The following is a 26,038-nucleotide window of genomic DNA, read 5'->3' on the forward strand; positions in this document are numbered from 1 at the left end:
TCTCATGTTGGGAACACAAACTTGCATGCAAATTTCTTTTCTGAGTATTTCATGCCTGCTTATGTTACGCATTTATTTATCTTATAATCATAATTTATTTGTAATTTTAATCTCAAATATGATTAGTAATATGCACATATTACAAAGTATAATGGTGAGCAGAATATTTTTTTCTAGAATGTAATGGATCTATGAAAATAAATATTTTAAACTCCAGGAAAGAAAATCTTTATGTCTTTTTAAAAAATATCCAATACTTTGAAAATATGATTCTTAATTTTCATTATTCAGAAAACTTAATGTATAGAAAGGTAATAGAATCATATGTGCATGTGTGTTAGTTTGTGATTGTAATCTAAAGTTCTTAGCAAGTAAGAACAATCAAGGAATTCCAAATTGAGGTTCTGCCATAGGTCTTTAATCTTCTGGAATCTTTCAGAAAACCTGTGTCTTGTTATAAGCATAACCTAATACTAATCATAACCTAGTCTGAGGTCAGTTATTAAGCATAAGATATGAATTCCAAGCACACATTGCAGCCATTGATGGCTTTAATGAAGGAAGAACATCTAACCTCAACAACATTCTTGGCTTAGACAGGAAAAGAAATTAAACCATTTACTTGCTCATTTTTTATCCTGTCAAAAATGTCAGAGGATTAATATTATCACTATTGTAGAATATATTTCTCTATTTTCAGTATGTGAGCTTCTTGAAAATAAATACCTTTTTATTTGTCCATATAACTCCTTCCACAGGTGGACAATAGATGCTCAACGAAGTTTCCTTACAGAAAAAGATGATGTAGGAAAAATTTTTTAAAGTAGAGCAAGTTAGTATCTGTATCTTTTAAGCTATGGTGTTGTAAAAAAAAAGCCAATGTGCTCAAGTAATTGGCATCAAAATATCTTTTGAGAATTTAATGATCATTATGGAACGTCTCATCAGAAAAATATGCTTACCCATATAAGAAATGCTATGTGCACAATGAGGCATTTTATATGAAGTTCAAGTCATTTTTGAAATTTAGCTTATTGAATGAATGCATTATATTTAGTGTTCCAAGTGCTTCTTAACTATGATTTTTGCAGACATTCTTCTCCGTGTAATTGAGAAGATTAAAGTAGATATTGTCCATGTGTAAAATTTAATAACCTTTTATTACTTACACCAAGCAGTAAACTTAATTGTCTTTCTTGGCTTACACATTGAAATAAACTTCCTTGAAGTCTTTTGAAATAGTCACAGTCAGAGACCATTATAAATATTAGCCTTCATATAGTTTTGTGTCAAGTGTCTTATCTTTCTTTACTTGATCCCCATCCAAATTGGTTACATGATTATTTAAAACATAAGCTTGCCAGAATCCCTGTTTCAAAAGTATAGACTATTGCTGCCTGATCATAATTATTTATAATTGATTTCCATAATTTCAGTTCCTTGATGCATTATTCTCTTTGGATATAGCATATTAGCTTTCTTTTTTTCTTGAAGGTTGAAAATAATCTCTTGTAGCCTACAGCAATGGCTCACAAACATTAGTTTGTATAATATTCATAAGGAGGATATTTTAATATAGTATCTTTCATTCCCACTTCAAGAAATAAGTTCATATTGATTGGGGCTGGAGCTCAGGAAATCTACATTTAGCAAGTTCACCAAGTAATTCTGCTACAGGTAGGTGAAGTCTGAGCTTTGGAAAGCAAAGGTCTTAGATACCTCTCCAACTATAAGTTAACATTATACTTATGAGCTCAAAGAGGACATGCTTCCTTAAAGTTTCCTTATATTATTTTTATTAAGTTTTATTTGCTCTAATTATAATAATGACTATATTTATATAATATATGTAGAATTTTTGCTATGCCATTTCCTCTAGTTTTTATTTTAACAAATCATAGAGTATTAAAACAAGAAAATAAATTATAGCCAAATTGATACAACTCTTTCCTCTTATTTTAAGAAATCAAAGCCAGAGAAGTTGTGTAACTTTCCCAAAGTTGCAAAGCTATGTAGTAACAGAATCAGGATTAAAATTGAAGACGTTAGATTGCCATTATAGCATTCGTCCCACCATGTCATATTACTTTCATAACTGTGATCAGTTCCAGAGTTGATCTGCTCTTGTCAAGGCCTTTGTCTTTTCAGTATTTCTGAGAAATTATTGAGCATTTGAAAGATAGACGAAACCTATCCGAGTATGCCACAAGGCCGGAATTCACTGCTTCGTGAGCAGTATCATGGTGCGTTAATGAGTTTCCCTCCTTCTGTGGCAACAGTACAGATCACATGGGGTGCTAGCATACTCAGCTCTGCTGACTGGTATTGAGGAAAGGTTGAGTGAGGAAGCTAAACCTCTACCCCCACCAGGCAGTAATGAGACAGTGTTCTCCTATTCTCATTCACATTCCCCTACTGGAATTGTGTCAGAGTGAGCCACCCAAAACACAAAGTTTAGATCATTTCTAAAGTCTCATATAATATCTAAACTATCCAAGATTCAATTAAAAATCACTCATCATATTAAGAAACAGGGAGATCTTAAATGAAATGAAAAAAGATAATCAATAGATCCCAACACTGAGATGACAGAGAATTAGAATTACTAGACAAAGATTTTAAAAGTGACATCATTAAAAAAATAAAGATACAATGATGCACTTGAAACAAAACTTTTTCCAGAAAATTTTATCCAAGATATAGAAAAACTAATCAAAGAAAGAGAGGATATAAAAGGAAACCCATATACTAAAATAGACCATGTCCTGGACTATAAAATAAATTTCAAAAATTTAAAAGAATTGAACCAACAAAAAGACACCAAAAAAATCAATCTAAAAATCAATAACAGAAAGATAAAGAAAAGTCTCAAAACACTTGAAAATGAAACATCACACATGTAAATGTTCCATATGTCAAAAAGGAATTTGCAAAAGAAAATTTTTAAGATGCAGTGAAGTACATATAAGTGAAACAGAATGTAACACATTTTTGTTTTAGATAAAACAGCAGCAAGAGTGAAATGTACTCTATATGTAACAAATAAATTAATACATTAAAAAAAAGAAAGTCTCAAATCAATAATCTAAGCTCGCACCCCAAGTGCCTAAAAACCAAAATATCAAAATAAACTCAAAGTGAGCAGAAGGAACAAAGTAAAAGAGATAAAAGAAATTAATAAAATTGAAAACAAAAACAATAGAGATAATCAATGAAACAAAAAGCTGGTTCTTTGAAAGATTATAGAATTAACAACAATTTAGTAAGACTGACAAAGAAAAAAGAAAAAGACACAAGTCACCAATGTCAAGAATGAAGTAGGAACTTTCGCTGCAGAGACTCCAAATATCAAAAAAATAATAAGATGCTATAAATAATTGTCGTCGTCGTCATCGTCAGCAGCCGTCCGTCTCGAGAGACGATGGTGTAGCTTCTTAAGAGTCTATCTGCACCGCCGAGAATGGCTGTGCAGTCCGACTCGGGAGTGACACGGTATCTGTCTCCTCCCGTGTTGAATCGACATCTTACGATGACGCTGGAGTGTCCTCTCCAGTGAAGCTGAAGCTACAGAGCCTGGGCAGGGTGATATGGAGGGTCTGCTGTTGCCCATGCAGCATACATAAATTTGACAAGATAGATGAACTGAATCAACTTTCCAAGAAACACAAGCTACATTACATCACCCAATATAGTAAATTTATAATTTGAATAGCCTCATAACTATAAAGGAAATTGAATTTATAATTTAATACTTATTAAAAGAGAAATTTCCAGGCCTAGCTGGTTTAACTGGAGGAATCTATAAAATGCTTAAGGAATCATTGACATTTCTATATAACCTATTTCAGAAAACAGAAGAGGTGAGAGTACTCCCCAATTAATTTATGAAACTAGTATTTCCCTAATAGCAAAACTGGACATAATGGAAAAAAAAATACTGACCAAATTATATTCCTTAAGATCATATATGCAATGATTCCTAACAAATTATTAACAAATATAATTAAGCAAAATATAAAAAGAAGTATACACCAAGAGCAGTAGAGTTTGCTCCTAGGATGCAAATCTTCTTCAACATTAAAATATCCAACAATGTAATAAAAAAATCATATGATTATATTAATCAATGTTTTAAAAATATTTTTTAAAAACAACATTCATTCATGATAAAAGAAATTATCAGAAAAAAGAGTTATTCTTTAACCTGACTGTATTAATATCAATATTAATTATTTGTCATTTGTACTATTGTTTGTAATGTGCTACTGTTTGGGGAAAGTGCATAAAAGGTAACAGAATATCTCTGTGTTATTTTTTATGACTCTATATAAATTAAATTTATCTCAAAATAGTTTATTTTTATTTTGGAAAATAAACTATAGCCTATTTGGACTAACCTTTTCATCATATTTTAAGTAAATACAGGCCAGAGAGATTTAGTGCCTTTCCCAGAGTCACAAAACTAGGTAGTGACAAAATCAGAACTACAATACCATAGATTCCCATTTCACGTTTTCCTTTCCTTATTACTGTTCTGTGAAGTTCTAAGAGTTGCTTGAAATTTAGATGAAGGCCTGCCCTAGTGTGCTACAGAACTGGAACTCACTTTATTAGTATCGTTATGTTGTTATTAAGATTTAATGTTGCCCTGACCAGGATGTTTCAGTTGGTTGAGCCTCATCCCACAAAGCAAGGGTTCGCCCATTCAGTTCCCAGTCAGAGCACATGCCTAGGTTGCAGGTTCAGTCCCCAGTCAGGGCATGTGCAAGAGGTAACCAATGATGTTTCTCTCTCTCTTTCTCCCTCTCCCTCTCTTTCTAAATAAATATATATATATATATATATGTGTGTGTGTGTGTGTGTGTGTGTGTGTGTATTTTTTTTTTTTTTTTTTTTTTTTGGTTGCTGTTTGAATCCATCCTCCCTTGAAATTTATCATTGTTTTAAACTCAATCCACCCTGGTGTCAGGTTGTCCAATGCTGTCACAGTTGTCAGTGATGTGCAAATTTTAAGTAAAAGATTTAATGTTTATACAACTTCTATAATCATCTTATTAAGTTTCAAAAATAAAATTAGACTACGGATACATAGGGTGAAGCAAAAGTAGGTTTATAGTTGTGAGTACGTGAAACAGTTTATTCTTGTGTTATTGTTATTATTTTCCATACAAACAACTGTAAACCTACTTTTACCCCACCCTGTACATTATGATGTGATTGATTTGGTTTCTTTAATATAAAGCAAATATAGCCACTGTCAACTGTTTAGCCATCATTTTGATAGTATTTATTTTTCACAGTTTTGTTCCTAAATATTAATATATATTTAATCACTGGATATTGAACTTGATAAAATTTAAATAGTAGCCCAATCAGATGAAACTCTCACTTCACCTAGTATTTTTTTTTTTAATAATATGAAATTAAATGTAAAAAAGGGCAAAGTTTAAAACTTTTCTCTTCTTAACCAATTTCAAAGAAGGGTTCATGTGTCAAAAAAATAAATCATACATTATTAGTACTAGAAGAAACCATTCATTGTATTCAGTCTTTTCCCCAGCTCTGTTTATTTGTAAGCTATTTCTTATATATTCTTATTATATTTCAGGTTTGTTTTGTAATAATTTTTGAAATAAAGTTTTTTTGAATTTAAAAATACTCTTGCTTTTTATATAATATTACATAATCAGGGGATAAAATGAATCCTCTTGGCTTAGTCAGCTGTAAAACTAGGGTAATATAATAAGAGAAGTTTAAATTAAAAAGATCTTTCTTTGTCCTACTCTTTCATGAGATGAATTCATATATGAATTATATAGGTACTTGAGGTAAGAGCTTAGATTATTGAGACTTTGCTTTTTTCTAATGTATGAACTCAGTTGCTATACATCTCTCAGTACTGTTTATCACAATTTCATATATAATTTATATATAATTTCATATATAATTTAGACATATATTTTGCATTTTTTAGTTAACTGGTTTAAACACTATAAATATTTTTACGGCCTAAAAACTTCCTTAAACAAATAAGAACTACTAAAATGACAATGTCTTATTAAATAATTGAAGCTTTAAAAATAAAGCATATTTTCAATTTAGATTGCTCGTAGCATAGCAGAAAGTGTTAGAATTTGCAGTAAATTAGTAGAAACATGGTACTTTCCAGATTTAACCTTATTAATGGGTTTTAATGTCATCTGGAGGTCTTAGAATTGAATATGACATTTTTATTGTGCATTCAATTAATGCCTTTACCAAACTTCTTCATATTAATAAAGTGAATAAATATTTAATGCTTACATTGTGCAAGATGTGGTATCAGGGAAGAGATGAATGGAGAAGGAATGGGAGGTGGGGTGAGCTTAGGAAATTTGTGACAGTTTCTAGTTGATAGACCAGAGTTTGCAAATCGGTTAGCCATCCCAATTCAGATGATAGATATATTTTGTTCAACTGCACTGTTTTACAAAAATGCTGTTGACTATCATTGAAAATTGAAAGGTTTCATGTAAAGATTCAGATTTCTGACCTCATCTTACATATTTAAAATCTGACAACTCTGGGTTGGAATTGCTCATTTCCACAGCCAGCGGTTAACGGGAACCGAGTAGCATTTGCTCCATGTAGAGAGCGCATGCCTCCATTTTCCACAGCACCACCCACTCCCCCTCATTAAGTTACCTGCCAGGTTTAACCAACCCTCCTCACTATTAAGAAATAAGGAGCAAAGCAACGAGAGAAACTGCAGTTGGCGCCGTGCTTTAGGTATTTGAGGAAGAGAGGAAAACAAACTCGGATATAAAAGATGAGAAGTGGACCAGGACCCCTGCTTCCAGTTTCAACAGTTGTTCATTTAATTGCCAGAACATTTTCTTTTATGCTGTGCATGGGTAGGCATTGAATATTATGTCAGCAGGTATGACGCTGCTCTATTGCCACAACCCTACCCCCAGCTATTGCCCTTTTGAAGTACCCCATGTGAATGCTCTTCCTGAGTCAAAGACCAGTCTCTCACACTATTAAAATGCAAGTCTTCTCTATTTTATTTTTACAAAGGCTGAAGAGATAACTTTAACAATCGGCCAAGCGTTTAACCTGGCATACAGGAAATTTCTAGAATCGGGAGGAAAAGATGTTGAAACAAGAAAACAGATTGCAGGGTTACAGAAAAGAGTGAGTAAACTAAGCTTGTTGTTTCACATTGATGTGATGTAAGGACAGGGAAACTTGCATATCATCAAACAAATTTAGAAGGCCTGCCATTCAATTTCCCCCACACCGATTGGAACTGCTTTCAATGTGTTCCTATAATTTTTCATTACTGATCCCCTGCACAGTTTTTAACCATTTTATATTGAATTCCCACAAGAACTTAGTGTTCTCATGTGACTTTGCTTCACTTCCTGATGCTTCTCATGGGGATCAGAGCAGCAGAAGCAGCAGATGCTGGGTAAGTGGTTTCCCATGCAGATCAGATTGCGTTGTAATTAAATTACACCCTTTCTCCATTCTCTTCAAAATCATCATAAGCAAGTTTCACTGTCTTGTGGTTATACTCCAAGATTATGGGTACAGATTGCACAGTGCAACAAAAAACACAGAGATGAGGTATTAGTAACATGAATTTTGCACACAAGTAAAAGCAGTTTATAAATATAATATGTCTGTCCAGTGACAAGGAATTCTCTATTTCCCAAGCTTTATCAAATAATACAAAAGAATACATTAAAATTTTAATTAATATGAAATCACATTCATTAATACAGTCATTATAACAATCAATATTTCCCAAGAATGAATTTCTGAAGGTTATTTAATAATCATTTGCTTTTTTAGATTCAAGACTTAGAAACAGAAAATATGGAACTTAAAAACAAAGTACAAGATTTGGAAAGCCAGTTAAGAATAACCCAGGTATCAACATCTCCAGTAAGTATATAGAATATGTGCACATTTTCCTTGGAAGCAATATTTCATGGAGATAAAACCTCTTTGGACCTTCAGCTCTGTAATATTTCCAGTAATACTCTGTGGTCACTAATCTAAAACTACACATGGGTAGAAATAAAAGGTACTAAACAAGGTTTATTTAAAAATCAAAATTACCTAGGGCAGCTCAAATCAGAGTTGTTTTTCCATGCTTCTCTTTTTGCTTGTTTTTTCCTAGAATAATTCAGCCCTCAATTATTTTTTTCTTTATGGTGTATTTGTTTTATTCCTATTGATTACTGTTTATTGAATTAAGCCTTAGTGACCTAAGTCCATCTACCCTTGGAATACTGACCTTCACTCTAGAAACTGGACTGTTAACAAGACCAAATTTGGTTTTTTATATTACATAGCAAGCATTCCCACAGGGAGTGACATAGTTGTACTTCAGACACTAAAGTGAATGATAACACTCTTTGGACAACACTCAAATGTTTATAGGTAAATTATTTACTGTTGGTTTCTCATAAATTTTAAATCCTTTTCACAATACCATACATGATACCATTATTTTGTGACTTTGGCTAAGGGAAATTTTTAGAGTTAGATGAAATTTAAAATGATATTTTTTCTAGGCAAAATATACTTAGGGTTTTTTTTTTCTTTTTGAATCATTTATACTATGATATTCTTCATTAAAGTGTATATTTATTTTGTATTTAAAAAATATTTAATTTATAACTTATGATATTACGAGCTGAAACACAATTATGGCATTTGCAAAATTATGAAAATAATGTTTGTTGCAAATTTTTATTTGCAGATTCATTTTGGTTTACTCACTATACTAACTCAATGAACACTCTTTAGCATATGTGTATATACATTGCCATGTACTGATAGAATATCTCACCAGTTCATCACCATGAAAGTGCTTCTTATGAGAAATTATATTTAGAGTTTCAAATTTGGTATGCCCTGGAAATGGGTCAAGAAACTTTCTTTCCTCTACACTCACACTTTCCCATCTCCCACACTGCAGCAGTTAGTATATCCATTGCTTGGCATATAGCTTGTGATTGTGGGGCCAATATGGCCATGGTGAGAGAGGAGAGGAGTGAGCTACCCATGTTCACATGTACCTTTGTTATGCACATGTTGAAGCATCCTCTTCAAGTTCTAGCTTATTATAATATTCCTTCCTATATTTTTCTCTACACTACCATTACTATTTACTTCCCATCACGATTATGTTTTCTTTTTCTTTTTGCCTCCCCTATTTTAAAAGAACAGAGAGTATCAGCTCAAACTCCTCAGCCTTTGGTCCCTAAATAATGCAACACCTTTTTGGGTCTTGTTGAAAGTTATATTATAAATCATCCTGTGGTTAGGAATATAAAGATAAATGAAGGGGAAGTTTTTCAAGTAGTCTCCATAAGGTAGTTGTTCTTGGAATTATTAGATAGGAAAACCAGCTCTACTCCAGTCTTTGCAATAACAAAGGAGTAGAATAAGATCCTTCGCCATTCGGATGCAGATGCAAAGCTTGTTCATTATATAGCCTCTGTCCCTAGAAAGAGAACTAAGGGTATCATGTTAAGAGCTAGTGGATTTGGGAGGAGCAGAGGGATTTGGAGCATGGGGATAAAAAATCACTCCCCTCTTTCATCTGCTGAAAGCAGACACTGCCCTGGTTAAGAACTAGGGCAACGGACAAGAAGGTGGGTCAGGTTTAAGGTTATGGCAAGTGGTTTGGTTATCTCACATGGCTACCACATCAGATTCATAAATGGCAAGGGGCAGGAGGAATGAAGAGATGACACTTATAAGTTTCTGTGACCTTCTAACTGAGATGGCCATTACAAGGCACGAGCATGAACGTTAATATGTAAATAAACACATACTGTCTGTGAGTATATTCATGTATTCAGCAATTCTCATTGATACAATTAGTTATATAAAAAACAACACAATTATTCAAAAAGTCAGTTATTAAAGTGCATTAACTCTCCTGAAGTTGTTTAATTATTTTTATAAGCATTGTGTTCATCGCAGTACTGAATGTGTCTCAATAAAAGGCTTCAAAGACTGTAACTAAAAGATCGAATTAAAAAAGAAAAATTATTTTCTCTAAACCACTCCCTTCCACTTAAAACACCTGTAGAAAACTTATTGCATCATTGATCATTATGCAAATAACTCAAATTATAAATTTGCAATCTACTTATACTCTTTTGTCACAGTAATACATTTCCCTGTGTTTTTCCTCTATTTTAACTTTTAAATAGGTACTAGTCTCACAATTTTTCAGGCCTCTGAAGTCTTACTACATGCTTTTTGAAATTGCTGATAAACTGGAAGAGGTACATCTTCTTTAAGATAAAAATAGCAAGTACTTGATGCCTAAAAGAAAATGAACTCAACATTTTTAAATTGCTAAAAGATCTATGATTAACTCAAATCATTTTGAAGATATTGTTATAGGTATTTGTTGACATGTTTTTAAAATTTTTTGAAGAGAATATCACCAAATATTTTGTTTTAGTTATGTAGCTGTGAAATACATTAATATAACACTAAGTGCATTTATATTTATTTCACATCTGTTAAAATGAGCTCCCTATTTTCTGATATTTATAATAAAATAAAATAAATTAAATTACCTAAAATTATTTAATAAGTATGAAATGTTGACATGCTTATAAATATTTACTTTTATGAAGGTTTGTTAATGATTCAAACTATTAAAATTTAATTCCAAAAACAATTAAAACTGTAAATAATTAAAATAGAAATTTAAATAAAAATATCCTATTGTTAAGTAGCGTGAATGGGTCTGCAATAGAGCAAATTTCTGTTAAGTTACAAATGTTTTACATTTGTTCTTAGGAAATTTGAGCATTAGTTTTACAGACAAACACAGGACAGCAAGCACCTCAGAATGCCAGCGGGCCTTGCACAGTTAATGCATAGTAAATGCCTATTGGACTTACAACTCTGGAAATGAGACTGTCTTGTTTGTTTATGTGTTTGTTTTGCTCTCAGAGGACTGAAGGACAGAATGCTTCAAAATTGCTAAAGTTCTCAGCAGTTTTTTTTAAAGGATTAGAGACAGGAATTAATACATTAATTGAAGACGCATTGAAGTGAACTATGAATCCATCACACATTTACATTACACTATACATCTTTTTGGTATATACAGTTAATTTGTCATCAAATTCTCCATGAGCTTTCAGTGTGTTATGGTGAAACAAACCCTCCAGACAGATGACTCTTTGCCAATGACCAGCCCTCAATCCGTGGGAGCTAAATTTTCCTAAGTCACACAAAGGTAACTTCGGCCATATAAAACACTCCAGTTCAAAAATGATTCTCTAAAAGTAATTAAAGCATTATAGTTTGGTTCACAAGAATAAACACATAAACAATTTTCTGAAGTATCAGGATTTGCTAGTCAAATACAATTATAGTCCATATTAAGCAGTTGCTAGTCAAAATAAAATAAAAGATTTATCTTTAATGTTAGCTTTAAAATAATGTCTTTGGGAAGAGAGGGGAAAAGAACAAAACTAGGAATGGAATTTTGGGAGCTTGGGGCATTGAAAGTAATGTAGAAAGTGAAAATAATATAAATTACTGGTATGGATGTTGTTCTAATAGCATGTGATGAAATATCAAGTAAAGTCAGTTACAGGAAGCATCAGAAAAACAAACTTTTTTGGTAAAATTTTATTAGATAACCAACAGATCACAAGCCATCTTTCCTAGCAAGAGATCCAACATTAAAGTTGAATTTCCGTAACATAGAACAATGGTTTAAAGAAATAAAGTCTTCTAACAAGAAATTTACTTACAGATGTTGATTCTTTTATTGTATATTAGCTCATAGATTAAAATGTGAGGCCCTATTGAGTAGAATATTCCAATTGGAGAACTTTTGTATTTTAAGGAGTCATTGTGTCTTTGGAAATACAGATGCATTTCTCTACTTTCCGCAGAGACACCCTAAGGAAAGGTTGCTACTGTCAGTCATTTATGTTACATATATCAGGGTGAATTGGTCTTGCTGATTTATTTTAAAGATGCAAACTAAGTAATTTTAGGTTTAAGCTTTTAATAAAAATCTCCAAGAAGTCTAAAAAGTTCTCTAAAGGTTTTATTGTGTAAATTTAATTTAGTTTTGATTATTTCTAGTTCCACTAAGACATAACTGGTATTTTAAAACAGGGTCTTATGTATTACAATGCCTATCACTTTGATATTTGTTTCCTGACATTTTCCAATTGTATACATTTGATACAGATGTAATCTATTATGACAGCTTGTAAACTATTTATAGAACATCAGATATAGTCATATGATGTTCTAGGCCCTTGGGTTTTAGCAGTATATAAATTTCAACTATTAAGAAACTTATGTCCCATGGGGAAAGAGAGGGAGATGGATAATAAACACATAAGTGCAATAAATGAATCAATAAATTTAAAAATTTAAATATGCCACGTTCCATGAACAAAGTAGAGTAGAGCAGAATAGAAGAGAATGAATGGGAGCTTTTCAAAGAGAGAGCTACAGTGAAGCTCTTTCTGAGCAGGTAGCATTTGAATTGAGAACTGAATGATAAAAAGTCAATGCAAAGCGCTGAAAACGGTAACAAGACCTTTAGCCTGGAAGATAGTGGACAAGAGCCAAAAAAAGTTGGAAATGACTTTGAAGAGAGAGTCAGGGTCTAGATTTTAAAGGGCCCTGTTTTGTTTTTGTTGTTTGTTTAATTGAAGTGAGTGAGCAATCACTCACAGGTTTTAAACAGGATTAGGGGATTATCTGGCTGCTGCATGCACCATGGGCTATAAAGAAGCCAAAGTGAGATCCCCAAAACTGACTAGAACACTATAGCCGCAGAGGAGGAGAGGGAGAAGAGTGTCTTGGTCTAGAATTCTATCAGTTGAGATGATGAACACAGCATTATTCCTGGTACATTTTATGTGTAGAGATTGCAAGATTTACTGACGCTAGGCTAGGGGCTGCAGAATAAAATAGTAGTCAGGATTGTGCCTTCAGGTTTTACCCTGAGCATGTGGGCAGTGGCGCCATTTTCTGAAATAGACATGACTTGGGGAGGTGAACATTAAAAAATCAATATTTCACTTTTGTTCGTGTTAATTCTGCCTTCTGGACAGAGATGTTTAATAGATGTTGAATATACAAATCTAGAATTCAAGAAAGAGCTTTGCGGTTGTGGTGTGGTACCTAAATGAAGCAAGTTTGCTCTTTTTCTAGTATCATGTGAAGTGTCATGTACTGTTCTAATTAATACACCCAGTATAAATTTGCTCGGTGTGAGTTTACGAAGTAGTTTAGTTCTAGCTAAAAAAAAAAAAAAAAAAAAAAAAAATAGACTTTTTCTCTTCAGTATTAAAATCAAAAGACATTTCTAACTAAAAATGTATATATTTATATATATCACAAACCCTTCTTTTACTTAGAACCAACTCCTTATATGCATGATGAATGAAGACCACTCAGCTTTTTAAATTTTCTCATGTATAAATTGACATGCTATTTTTTTGCTGTGTTTTAACAAATAGCATACTTACATGTCTCCTAAGTACCGCTCCAGTGGTTCAATCATAGGTTCCTTTTCTGCCAAATGAAATAGCCTTTGATAGTACCCATGTTACATACCTCTGTATCACACTGAAAATGTGGAAATCTTTTTATTGGTTTTAGAAATCGGGTCCTTATTTATACAGTCATTTAGATACACCGAGAAATTTCCGTTACTTGACTGTGCTGTTTGCTTTTGCTGTGTTCTGGTGGTTTGGCAATAGATTAGAGATTGGGTTTTCTACCATTTGGTACTAATTATCTAGGAACAATCTGATTTCCATTTATTACATTCACATGACAGTGTTGCCTGTATTTATATCAGAAAAAGGGTTTATTCTGCCCTCCTAGCCTCATGAACGCCTCCAGAGGATTGCTCCATTATAAGATGTGGGCATAGCAAGTTAAATCAAATTCTTCCTCTTGATTTTTGTGTCTGGGTGCTTACATTTTACATTTCTGGCTATAGGAGGTTTTAACCAGATCAAGCTATTGCCAGGAAGTTAAATGAACAAAATTGTAGTCCTAAGCAATACTGGACTTTCTATTGCTGAGTAAAATAAAGATCTCCGTTTCAATTAAACCAAGTGTTACTGGATAAAATTCTGCCTTTACACTATCAACTGTGTGGCCACTGATTAAACTCAGTAAGACAATTATAACCTAAATGTGTCTTTCATGTGGGTAAACAGACCTGCCTATTTATCTTCCTCTAGTGTTTTCTCAACTACTATTGAAGTCAAGATGGGCAAGAGCAGATTGTGAAAACTCTCAATTTCACAACTAGCCAAATGTGAATCTTTAAACAAAGGCATAAATTTTAAACATGAACATTGATTCAAGAGCATTGGGTGCCCACAAAAAAAACGATTACTAGTCCACAGCTTCACTTTCATAATTGTTACTTGCACAAAAGATGATTCTAAAGAAGTACACCCTGTCTTATGGGGAAAAAAGTATCTTCCATTACAGTTCTGACCATGAGTACCTGATTAAGTCATTTAATCTAGCCTTGTTTCAGTTTTCTTCTTTGAGATATGTAGATGATTGTATCCATTTAGCATTCAAAATTCTTGTAAGAACATATAAGATAATAGGTTTTATAACTAAGAGACCAATATAAACAGATTGTGGATCTAGAAATCTGAAAAAAAAAAAGAAATCTATGATGTTTTAAGTTCTAAATTTTAGAATTTGTTACTTTTAAGGCTTATTTTAACAGTGATGTTGAAAATGTGCCATAACAGTGGACTTTAAAAGTATGAATCAACATGGCAGTATAGAAAGTATTGCTAGAACCTTTTTACATTGTAGTTATATTTCTAATCTCTGGTGTTATTATCTACCAGTCTTTTAACTAGAAATTTTTAATTTAGACATCTATATTAAAAATATAAATACTTTTTAAATTTAATTCTAAGTAGAATTTTGTACCTCTACTATTCTGATAATTTTGATAAATCATATTTTAACCTTAAAGTTGTTTTACATTTTTAAAAGGGTCTTTGAAGGTTTATATCACCAAAATAAGAGCATAAAATAAAAATTTGGTATTATTCTAATATTCCCATAGATATTACCACAGAAATTTTTAATTTGGTATTTGTCTAAATGTATACAACATTTACTAATAGGATTCAAACCTTAAAACATTTTATTTAGGCAAAACTCAAAGTTGAAATAGACCCCATTGCCTACATATACCAAGCCACTGCCGACTGAAAGAAAGAGCTACAAAACTACAGGAACAATGAATCTCAATGTGGACACTTATTACTAATTCTTAATATAACGTCTGCATAATTAACAGTAATGTTTGAGCATGGAATTCCTCATTCTCAAGAGTATAATACCTCAGATCCTATGCATCTTCCTAAGCACTTGGAATTATTAGCATCAGAGATTAAACATCAGCGCCATGAACTTCTGTGGAAAGTCCGAAATTTTTGGTTTCTACCCATCTGTCAAATACTGACAGAGGCCCAAAATAAAAATAGCAAACTGCTTCATATAAACTAATTTTAGAAAAAGATAATATCCTCAACCAATTAAAAATGGCAGCTTGAAAAATGTCTAATTCTCGAACCCTTAAAGTTAGAAACACCACTCAAAATATTTAGTGCCAAAAGTGCCTTGTGTGGCATTTAAGTGCTGTATTGACATGTTCTTATTCTCATTTAATAGGCCTGTTTGGTACAGAATCAAAAACTACTGAAATGTATCTCTATGTAAATACACTTGGCTTAGATTTCATTCTTTTAAGGAATTGGATGCAACATCTAATTCCTTGACTTGAATCGCTTTTAAGTTAGGAATCAAACTCAAATGTCAACAGAGCTCAGAGTTCATACTGTGACATGAATTATGAAATGGGCATGTGTCAGTAGTGTTTAATTGGAGAGAATACACTTCACCTAAAATGCACAGCAGATACTCAATGCAAATCAATTACTTTCATACAAGTTTTTGAACCCACTTTCTAGATTTTCTACCTTCACAAGAAAAGCTCTGGATTTTAATGCTCAGTCCCTTAATATTTACCTGTAAGCAACTGAGTCAATACTAAAAAGAGACCTGTGTGACCCAAAGAAAAAGTACTTGTTGACCACATCTGTATTACTGATGATCCAAAGAAAATCTGTAATAGTTAGGTGTTAAGAGTCTTAAACTTTAGATACCAAAAATTATTGATATTCCTGCTTTACCATTTAGAAAATAAAAATACCTCTTAATTGGCATATTTAAATGCTTGATTATTTTCATATCATATAGATTCTTCATTTGTATATCTTCTCAGAGGAATTAGATGCATTATATTAGTGCCATGATAAAATACTAGAGCACTTTAAAGTTAGGTTTTTTTGTCTTTAGTTTGTTTTGAGAGGTGCCTTGCAAAGGTATTTTGGCCAATACAAATCATAAAACATTTAAAGTACTTTTATTTATGATATATTTATAAAAGCCATACCAAAGACAGCGTCCTCTTAATATCTTACTATGTTTTACTCAGTACAGACATCCTTATCAATTTACAGTTTAAGTTAAAAAATTTCTCTAGCATAAATTAGACAATAAATATCCATAATATATCTAGTACTCCAATGTGCAATACAGAGTATTTTAGAAAAACAAAATTTTATTCACAAGGAGCTTACAGTTGTTACCTAAAATTAAGTAAAAAGTGGCCACCAATCAAAATTATACAATAACCTTTGTGGATCATAAAACAGACTTCAAAATATGTATAGATACATACAAACATGTGTACATATCTATAGATTAATATAATACAAAGATCATCATAGAGATCAATAGAGAAAGCAATGAGTATGTAATTGTTTATGCATATTAATAGAATGATAATTATGTAAGTCAGACCATCAGATTTTGCTTCCCAACTACAACCTTCCCTCAACTTGAATCTCTCACTACATTGCCTTCTATCTGCGCCTCTAGAAATGTGTGAACAAGTAGTTCCTAGCTTAAAGATTTTCTTCAAACTTGTTGATCTTCCTAACTAGAATTTTATTTACAACCTTACACAATAAGATTTATCACAAGCCATATTTGTGTTGGCTGCCTCAAAATCATATTAGTGTTGAAGAATTTCTCCAGTGTGATTTGTAGTGGAGGGGTCTGTCTCCAGGCTAAATTCTATGTGTGATTTTTCAGGCCCTATCATAGGCAATCACAAAGGCTGCATCTGGCAAACCAGATGCCATCCATGCTGTAGTAAAGGGTAAAATTTTCTTCTTTTTTATAATCAAGTAGTATTCCATTGTGTAAATGTCCCACAGTTGTTTTATCTGCTCATTTACTGATGGACATTTGGGCTGCTTTCAAATCTTGGTGATTATAAATAACGCTGCAATGAAGATAAGGGTGCTTATGCTGTTTAGAATTAGTGTTTTGGGTTCCTTTGGATATATTCCCAGAAGTGGGATCGCTAGGTCAAAAGGCAGTTCCATTTTTAATTTTTTGAAGTATCTCCATATTGCTTTCCACAGTGGCTGCACCAGTCTGCGTTCCCACCAACAGTGCAAAGGGTTCCCCTTTCTCCACATCCTCACCAGCACTGGTTGTTTGTTGATTTGATGATAGCCATTCTGACAGGTGTGAGGTGATATCTCATTGTGGTTTTACGTTATATTTCTTTGATGACTGGAAACCCTCAACACAATAAAAAGACAACCCTTGGAATAGGAGAACATACTCACTGATAAGAGGTTAATATCCAAAATTTATAAAAAACTTACAAAACTCAACACCCCAAAAACAAACAATACAATTTAAAAATGGGCAAAAGACCTGAATAGACACTTCTCCAAAAAGGACATACAGGTAGCGGATAGACATGAAAAGTTGCTCAATGTCACTGATCATCAGAGAAATGCAAATTGACTTGTTTAAACTGACACCTGGCAGCTCAACTATCTCTGGCTCAGTTCTTGACAGAAGCTTTTCAATAGGCTGTAATAGAAATAGCCTTTAAAAGTCATCCAAAGACTGATGTTCAGACATCAGTAGTGTTCTACTTGCATATTATCTTATTATTTATTATCTCTCAGATATATTAAGATGCTTATAAGCTCCCTCTGCTTATCCTTGAAAGGTCTTACTATTTGGAACTCACTATCTAGAGGAAGGGCATGATGCTTGAAGTCAATTGTTTTGAAGTTTGGCTCTGCTTTTTTACCTCATGTAGGAATAACTCACAAAAAATCTATGGGCCTTAATTTCTGTATCTTTATTACAATCAGGACATAACATAATTCTAATATTTCAAAATAATGTTTGAGGATTAAATATAAAATAATTCTTGTGACCCTTTTTGAAAGTTCTACAGTCTCAATTTTTTATTTTTATATATTTATCTTTACCTACAAAAATTTTTATTATTGTTCTATTACATTGTCCCAATTTCCTCCCATTGCTCTCCCCTGTCCCACCCACCACGCCCTCTCCCACAGTCAATCCTCATCCTATTGTTCATGTCCATGGGTCATTTATACTAGTTCCCTGACTAGCCCCTTTCCCTTTTACTAGACTTTACTTCTACTTCAGTGACTTTTTTATTTTATTACTCTTTCCTTTTTTCATTTCATTATACAGAGACTCTCTCCAAAGTAAATCTTTAAGTTTTCTTTAGTTTCCTCTCCACTGTCTTCCTCTCAAGTTCTAATGAATGCAATATTTTATTTAAATATCTAAAAATGTTATATTTCAGTAAAAATGGTCAAATTAAACAATCCAGAATCCAAGGACTGTCACAATAGGAAAATCTGCTCTACTAAACTTTACTAAAACTACCTGTTTAACTGTTAGTAAAATTATCTTCAACTTACTTATCCTTTTCAAAAAAATACTATTTTACAAACAAATTTTCATACGTACTTTTTTTTCCCTCCATGTCTCCTTTCTTCTCCTTAGTCTATTTCTCTGTCCTTTCTTTACAGCTGCTGCACACAATGTCTGATCATGAGCAACATGGGTTTCAGAGATGCTCATCCTCTTACTGGCGTAGTAGTGATGAATCTTCTCCCTGTCTAAGTATTTCTTCCATTACTGTCTCTCCTGTCAACTCAACTGATTCCACACTATCGTTGGGACTGTTAATACCACCACCTTCTAAATGTGGCCTTCCCAAGCCAGTCAGTGAGCGCAGCATTCCAAGACCTCATGTAACTTTCTAAACAGAAAAATTTTATTATCCCACTTATTTTTTTTTAATTCTGCTAAAATGTGTTATTTATATATTAGTGGGTATACAGCTATATCTTGAAAAATGGGATGTGATCTGGGGCCTTTGTATGTCATTTGTGCTTTCTTTGGTTACCTGATAGCAGATAGTTTCAAGTAGAGAGTGTTGATGGAGTACAAATTCACAGAAAGATGAACTAGAACAGGTATTTCAAAGACAGTTGGGAAATAAGGTTATTGACGATATTGGTAAAAGCAGTTTCAGTAGATTCAGTGCATAAATAGTAAAGTTAGATTGGTGTGAGTTGAGGACTGAAGGAGATGAAAGTTAAGGCAAGGAATGTAATATCTTTTTCAAAGAGCTTACTTAGCCTTGGATGGAAGATAAAGAGAGATGAGAGGCTAGAGGAATAAAGAAAGGACAGAGTAAAGACATTTTTGGTTGTTTTGCTTTTAATTACAGTTGAGATGATTAGAACAACAATATTCCTGAATAGGTGGGAAGTGCTGAGGTATAAAGTGGCCTGGAAGTCTTTGGATAGACAGTATTTATGTTAAAATAAACAGGTTGTAAAAAATGGGGAAATGACAGCAATTTCCCTGCATGAAAACATGTACTAACAATCATGTTAATGGCAAATGTCTCTCTTTACATCTAAACAGCTTTATTATTCTTCATTGCTCTCATCATCTGTGAATCAGAAAAATAAGTATATTTTGAGAACTCTTAATTTTAATATAAACCACTCTAAGCAATATCTGTTCATGCTCTTATAGAAAAAGCTAATTTTTCCTATCCCTCTACAAAATGGAAATTTTTTTATTTTTATTATTACTTTTTAAATGTTATGGACTATATGTGTGTTTGTCTATTTTTTCCCTAAATGACAAAGTGATGATTGTTTCATTCTTACATTATATGTTGCCCAGACTGACCCAGATAACAATTATTTTGGTGGTATATTTAGTGATTATTAATTTATTTTACAAGGTACTTATGTATTATAAAAAACTTGATTAAATCTTATTCAGGATAAAAGACACTGCAATAAATCTAATAGTTGGCTGTCATTTGTAGTTATAAACACTAATGAAAATATACCCTTTAAAATTTTTTAAATGTGTTCTCAAGTGCATTTGTATGGTTATATTTAAGAAGGCACATCACTTAGGTTTAATTATTTCTGTTTAAAACATAATCTTAAGTAAAATAAATTATTGAAATTGTGTTTTATATAGTTTCTAACGTTTTCAATTCTCTTATACAAATGGCAGTTATTTCTTTTATATCTATCTACAATGGTATTGTCACTATGTTTGCCATTATCTTTGAGAACATTTTTGCAGAAATTTTGTATTGCTTTCTCTGCAATGACCATTTAGCATAATTGAACAATATGAAGTTGCCAATTTTTAACCATTTTTCATTCAATTGAATTTGTTGTTTTATATATATTTTTTTATATGCATATGAAATATTTAGCATTATAATGTGTCTACAAGAAGTACAACCCTAATTCATATTGTTTTCATTGCAGGCAGGCAGTGTGACACCTAAGTCACCCTCCACTGACATCTTTGATATGATTCCATTTTCTCCAATATCACACCAGTCTTCAACACCTACTCCCAATGGCACACAGCCACCTCCCATACCTAGTAGATCTACTGAGACTAGTAAGCTTTCTAAACAAATTCATATTCTTTACTTCATTTGTATACATTTTAAATGTTATTTAATAATTTATGTGAAATTATATATCTTTAACAGGCTCACTAAAAATTTTAATTACAAAAGCATTATGTTTATATATATATATGTGCCACATTCAGTAAATTATATTTTAGAGTGTACTATTAAGATATAATTATTTGCATTTAAAATTGTTTTATGAAAAATAATATTCTTGTGTAGAGCTAATCACATTATAATGCAAAGCACTTAATTATATTTTGATTGTGTGGGGGGTTATATTTTCAATGTTTTAATTTAATTATTAAAAACAACTCTGATGGTAATTATTTTAGTGATTCTTGACATATTTAATAGAGCTCAGTCTTAATTTTTGGTTATCATGGAGTGAATGGATAGTCTTAGCTGAAGAAATACATAAATCTATGAATTCCATGATTTGTTCATTAACCCTATGTAAGAGTACATTTTTTGATATCTAAAATGTTACAAATGCATTAATTTTCTGATTTATTACTTTCTACGTATCTAGAAGGAACATAAAAGTCTCTTTTCGATGAATTAGAAAGCATCCAACAGACGCTCATTGTCAATATTTTGTCTGTATGTTGATCTACATCCTGTCACAGAAACTGAAAGAGTAGTTCCCAATGGCCATGATCAGTCATGATGTCCAAAGGGAAACTGAAGAAAAGAGAATTTTACATAATGTGCTTTACTGCATCCTCTGTGGTTGACATTAGGACATTTTCAATATAACTCTGAAGTTTTAGCTTAAGGCTTTAAAGCATGTCAGAGCCTATAGTTGATTTTTTCCCCTGTGGAACTTAATACAGTATTTTGCACGTTAGGCATTCATTAAATTTTAGAAGACATATTTGTAAATATGAAGTAATAACATTCAGAACTTTAAACATCAGTTCATGGAAATATTCAATACTTTAAGTTGGCATACACACACACACACACACACACATATATATATATATACATATATATATATATACCTATACATATATATAAAAACTCTAAGTATATTTTGTGCCAATGCAAAATTATAATAATACATCATAGTGTGTTTAGAAAATGTTGCCAATATCTCGATATGGTAATGGGATCCATTTTGTCCATAAAGTTTCCCACAACTCTTCCTCTACTGCTGTTTTTACTTACTTGGACTTCATCATTAATTTACTCATTCCTTTATTTAATTCAATGGGCATTTATTTAAGATATACACTAGACTTGGGTTACATACTGGAATTTGAAATATAAATCAGCAACATATCCATGATGGAGGATTTTAATCCAAGTTAAAATATAAATTAAAAAACAGTAAATAGACTTTAAGATATTTAGAAGGAATAATCTATCTGGATGGTGACTGAGATTTCAAAATCAGTTATGGTTTAGGATTTTAGACCCAATGTTGTTAATGGGGGAAAACTGGAGGCAGAGAAAGAGTAAATAATGAGTTCTGTTTTAGATGTCAGTGAGTTTGAAATGGTCAAGTGGCTTTATGGTATTCGTCAATGAGAAATTGAAGTTAACACCATGCTGCATTTCTAAATGTCTACCTATCCCGAGTGCCAAAGTTTAAGAACTATAGCAATATGTCAGTAGATAGAAACACTATCTGATAGATAGATAGATATTCCTGGTTACTCCTGCAGTATCTATACTGACTATTTAAGGACCAATTGTTCAACTTTATTTTAACTGTAAAATTGTCTAAAACTCTAATACAGTGGGGTTTTGGTAATAGGAATTTTTCTTTAAATGAAACTTTAAATGTTCTCAATTTATTTTTCATTATCTACTAAATACATAGAAGCAGATACCTGTAAGATTTCTCCTGCATTTCTCTCTTTACTACACGAGAACCCTACTAGTTCTCCAAAACATGTTATTGATCTTTGAATATGTACAGACTTAATTAATTTGTTTAATACTATGTTCCCTGATTGACTCTAAATTCTGTGAGGGAAAAACTTAGTCCTTTCTTACTACTTTAATTCTAACAAAAATTACTTAGCAAAATACATGGCACATAATATGTGTTCAATAACTATCTAGTGGAAAAATAAAGAATGACTGAGTGAAGTATTATCTATTAGTTTTTATTCTTTTACTCTTATATTAAACTTAAATAATTTTAATGTTATTAATTATATAACTTTTTTCCTTAGAAATTGACTGTGATATTTTGTTATGAATTGTAGATTCATCTGAGCTGACCAAAACATGACCTAGAGCTCTGTAACATTTATTAATTTACATGATATTAATATGTAAATATGGTAGCTGCTTAAGTTGCGGGGAGTCATGAACCCTTGAGTGTGATAAAAGTTATGAAACCTCTTTACAGAAAAACGCAACATATCCACTTATACAAAATTTTGTACTGCATTTCAGGAATGTCAAAGGTCCCTTTAAGCCTATCTGAAATCTTTGGTAATTTCGAGTGCAGACTTCAGAAAATCTAAGTAATGGACATCTCTATTCCTCTCATCAGCAGTTCTTTCTCTTTATTGATTCATTTTTTGACCAACATCTACCGTGTGTAAAACATTGTTCGGTGTACTCGTGGAATGGTGGTAACCAGGATACTCCTAAAGAAAAGTTCCTCTGTTCTCTAAATTCTGGTTTATTGCCTGAGCAACATTAGACTGAGGAAATACATTATAAAAACAGTAATACTGATAAGTTATATATGTATAAGATGGCAACAAATTCCCATTTTCTTACAGTCCTGGCTATTCCTTTTGTTCTGGTAGAATTATTGGTAGTGCTCCTTTCACTCTTTTTTTTTTTTTAATTCTTCTCCTTTCACTCTTAAAAGTGTCTTTATTTGGATGATAAAATATGTCCCTCTTATTTATACAATACTTACCAGAACCAGAAACTTCTAAGCATTTACAAAATGTTATAACTGGAGAAGCCAGTATAATAGGAGTGTGTGATATAGAGGGTATGGCAGAACTGAAGCAGCATAAATATCATTTCTTACATAGCATTGAATTTAGAGAATGTAGTTATGGTTTCCTGAAAAATTAAAGTCTTACTACATTATAAATTCCATGCCCAGATATAATTTGAAATTCTATTTTAGTCAATTAGGACTTTACTTGAATTGATTCAGAGGAAAGAAATTTCTTAACCATTTTAAAAACTTTTTCTATTATATAATAAGACATAGCCTTATCAATCATAGCTATTGATTTTAACTTGGATATTTCTTTCGTGATAAAAATAAAACAATGCATACTTCATATGTACGCAGAGCTTTTTGATACTCCATTGCTACTATTTTTAAAAAGAAATTTGTTTCTGGGATAAGAGGCATTTTAAAACAACCTCTCTCATTGTGGTTATCTAAGAAGATGAAATAATTTCACACTACAGGAGATGATGCTCCTTAATTTTTTTTTCTGAGATAAAAGTATGTGAACTATGAGTGAAATTACCTACTAATCTAGTTAGTCCTACATATTGCTTCACTGTTGTGTTGGCAAAGTCATCAGTAAATGAGATAGGGAAGTCTCAATGAGTAGCACATTCATTTTAATACACTTAAATTGCTTCAGTAAAATGTAGGTATTGTAATATATTAATTATCAAATATTTGGTGAATCTGAATTAAGAAGCCTTAATGAAAGACACAGAGACATCTCCGGATAATAATCTTTTGAAACTAGTTTTTAATATCATTATAAAATGAATCTTTGCTTATTTGTTGGCAATTAACTAGCCTAAGCTCAGGAAAGGCCAGAATAAAGTTTAACTGTGGATGGTAGCTCATTTGGTCACGTAAGTATTTGTTTATGCAATTATGCCTTTTAAATATAACACACTGCATCTCACTTTTTGTCATTCATACACTAAGTGATGTTCTTCTCTTTAGAACGGGACCTGTTTGGAGCAGAACCTTTTGACCCATTTAATTGTGGAGCGGGGGATTTCCCTCCAGATATTCAATCAAAATTAGATGAAATGCAGGTGATTATTTAACAGATTGGCCCATAAATGTTCTTTTTAATAAGAGATGCTATATACCAGAACTGTCCTTTTCCTGGATTATTAATGGTATAAAAACTTACTTGAAATAATTACTTTAATATAATAATACATTTAGTCCTAAAAATACTCTTACAGAGGCTAAGGGTAAGTTTTTGATTTGTTCTTAATGGTACAATTTACAATGGTAATAAGATGCTTCATGCTTTTATACAAAATTACATGGATTCTAATGATTTGTTATTTTGAAATCCAAGAATTAAAATGTCATTAGACTGGATTTATAAAAATTAATCTCAATCTTAACAGTTATGAGTTTCAAAATTGTGAATGGGTAATTGAAGGAAAATCTTTATAAGACTAAAGTCAGTCTCCCTAAAAAGAAGGAAGCATGATAGCTATACTCCGTAACTTTGGGGCTCTTATTGAAAAGCCAACACCCAGTGACAAGTTTTTAAGGAGTGTGTTCAGTTGGGTTTTTGTTCTTTCTCCACTTTTATTTTTCAATTCTGAATTGTTCCTGAAGTTGAAGATACTGGTTTTAAGAGCTCTGTAGAATGGGTCATGATTAATTAATATTCTTATAAATATTAAAGTCTTCTGTTTATATTTTTACTTTATATTTTGGTGAAGTTATTATATGCTAGCTTTTATCAAAGACACACACACACACATACACACATGCACAAATGCAGACGAGGTAAATTGTATGAAGCTGAAGCTGGGATTCAGAAAAGGTGGAAAAGAGGAGCCATTTTTATTTATTAACATGCTCTATGCTTCATTTCCCAGAAAAAAAATTAGTGGTTGCATTCTGACCTTCTAACACTCTTTCCTAGAAAGATAATATAAATACCCATCTGTTTATTTGGGACTGTATCTATGAAGCAGTCATACTTTCTAGGTATAATTTGATTTTTTCTATTTTTCTAGATTTAATATTGTCTGCATTTTGAAAGTTGGTTTATTTAATATATGCTTTGATGTTTTCAAAGAACATGCTGAAAAAGCATTTCTCAATTTGAGTGGTTAATACCTTTTTTAATGAAAATTATTTTAAAAACTTAATGTTTGTTTAAATGGTTA

General features: G+C 31.9%; 1 protein-coding gene across 4 annotated transcripts in view; it reads left to right on the forward strand.

The window, feature by feature from the left end:
* GULP1 (GULP PTB domain containing engulfment adaptor 1) overlaps nucleotides 1-26,038 on the forward strand; it is a 220,110-nt gene that overhangs the window by 187,879 nt on the left and 6,193 nt on the right. The window contains exons 7-12 of one of the 4 annotated variants that reach the window (XM_090281530.1): nucleotides 7,060-7,176; nucleotides 7,373-7,453; nucleotides 7,840-7,932; nucleotides 18,999-19,223; nucleotides 20,781-20,919; nucleotides 24,840-24,934. In XM_090281530.1, the coding sequence (XP_090137656.1) occupies nucleotides 7,060-7,176; nucleotides 7,373-7,453; nucleotides 7,840-7,932; nucleotides 18,999-19,223; nucleotides 20,781-20,919; nucleotides 24,840-24,934 (750 nt within the window). The remainder of the gene's footprint in view (nucleotides 1-7,059; nucleotides 7,177-7,372; nucleotides 7,454-7,839; nucleotides 7,933-18,998; nucleotides 19,224-20,780; nucleotides 20,920-24,839; nucleotides 24,935-26,038) is intronic. The other 3 variants (XM_090281539.1, XM_090281549.1, XM_090281560.1) reach the window with 3 other exon arrangements.

The sequence above is a fragment of the Furipterus horrens genome, unplaced genomic scaffold (assembly GCF_987537825.1).
Source record: "Furipterus horrens unplaced genomic scaffold, mFurHor1.1.pri manual_scaffold_1, whole genome shotgun sequence".
Taxonomy (NCBI): Eukaryota; Metazoa; Chordata; class Mammalia; order Chiroptera; family Furipteridae; genus Furipterus; species Furipterus horrens.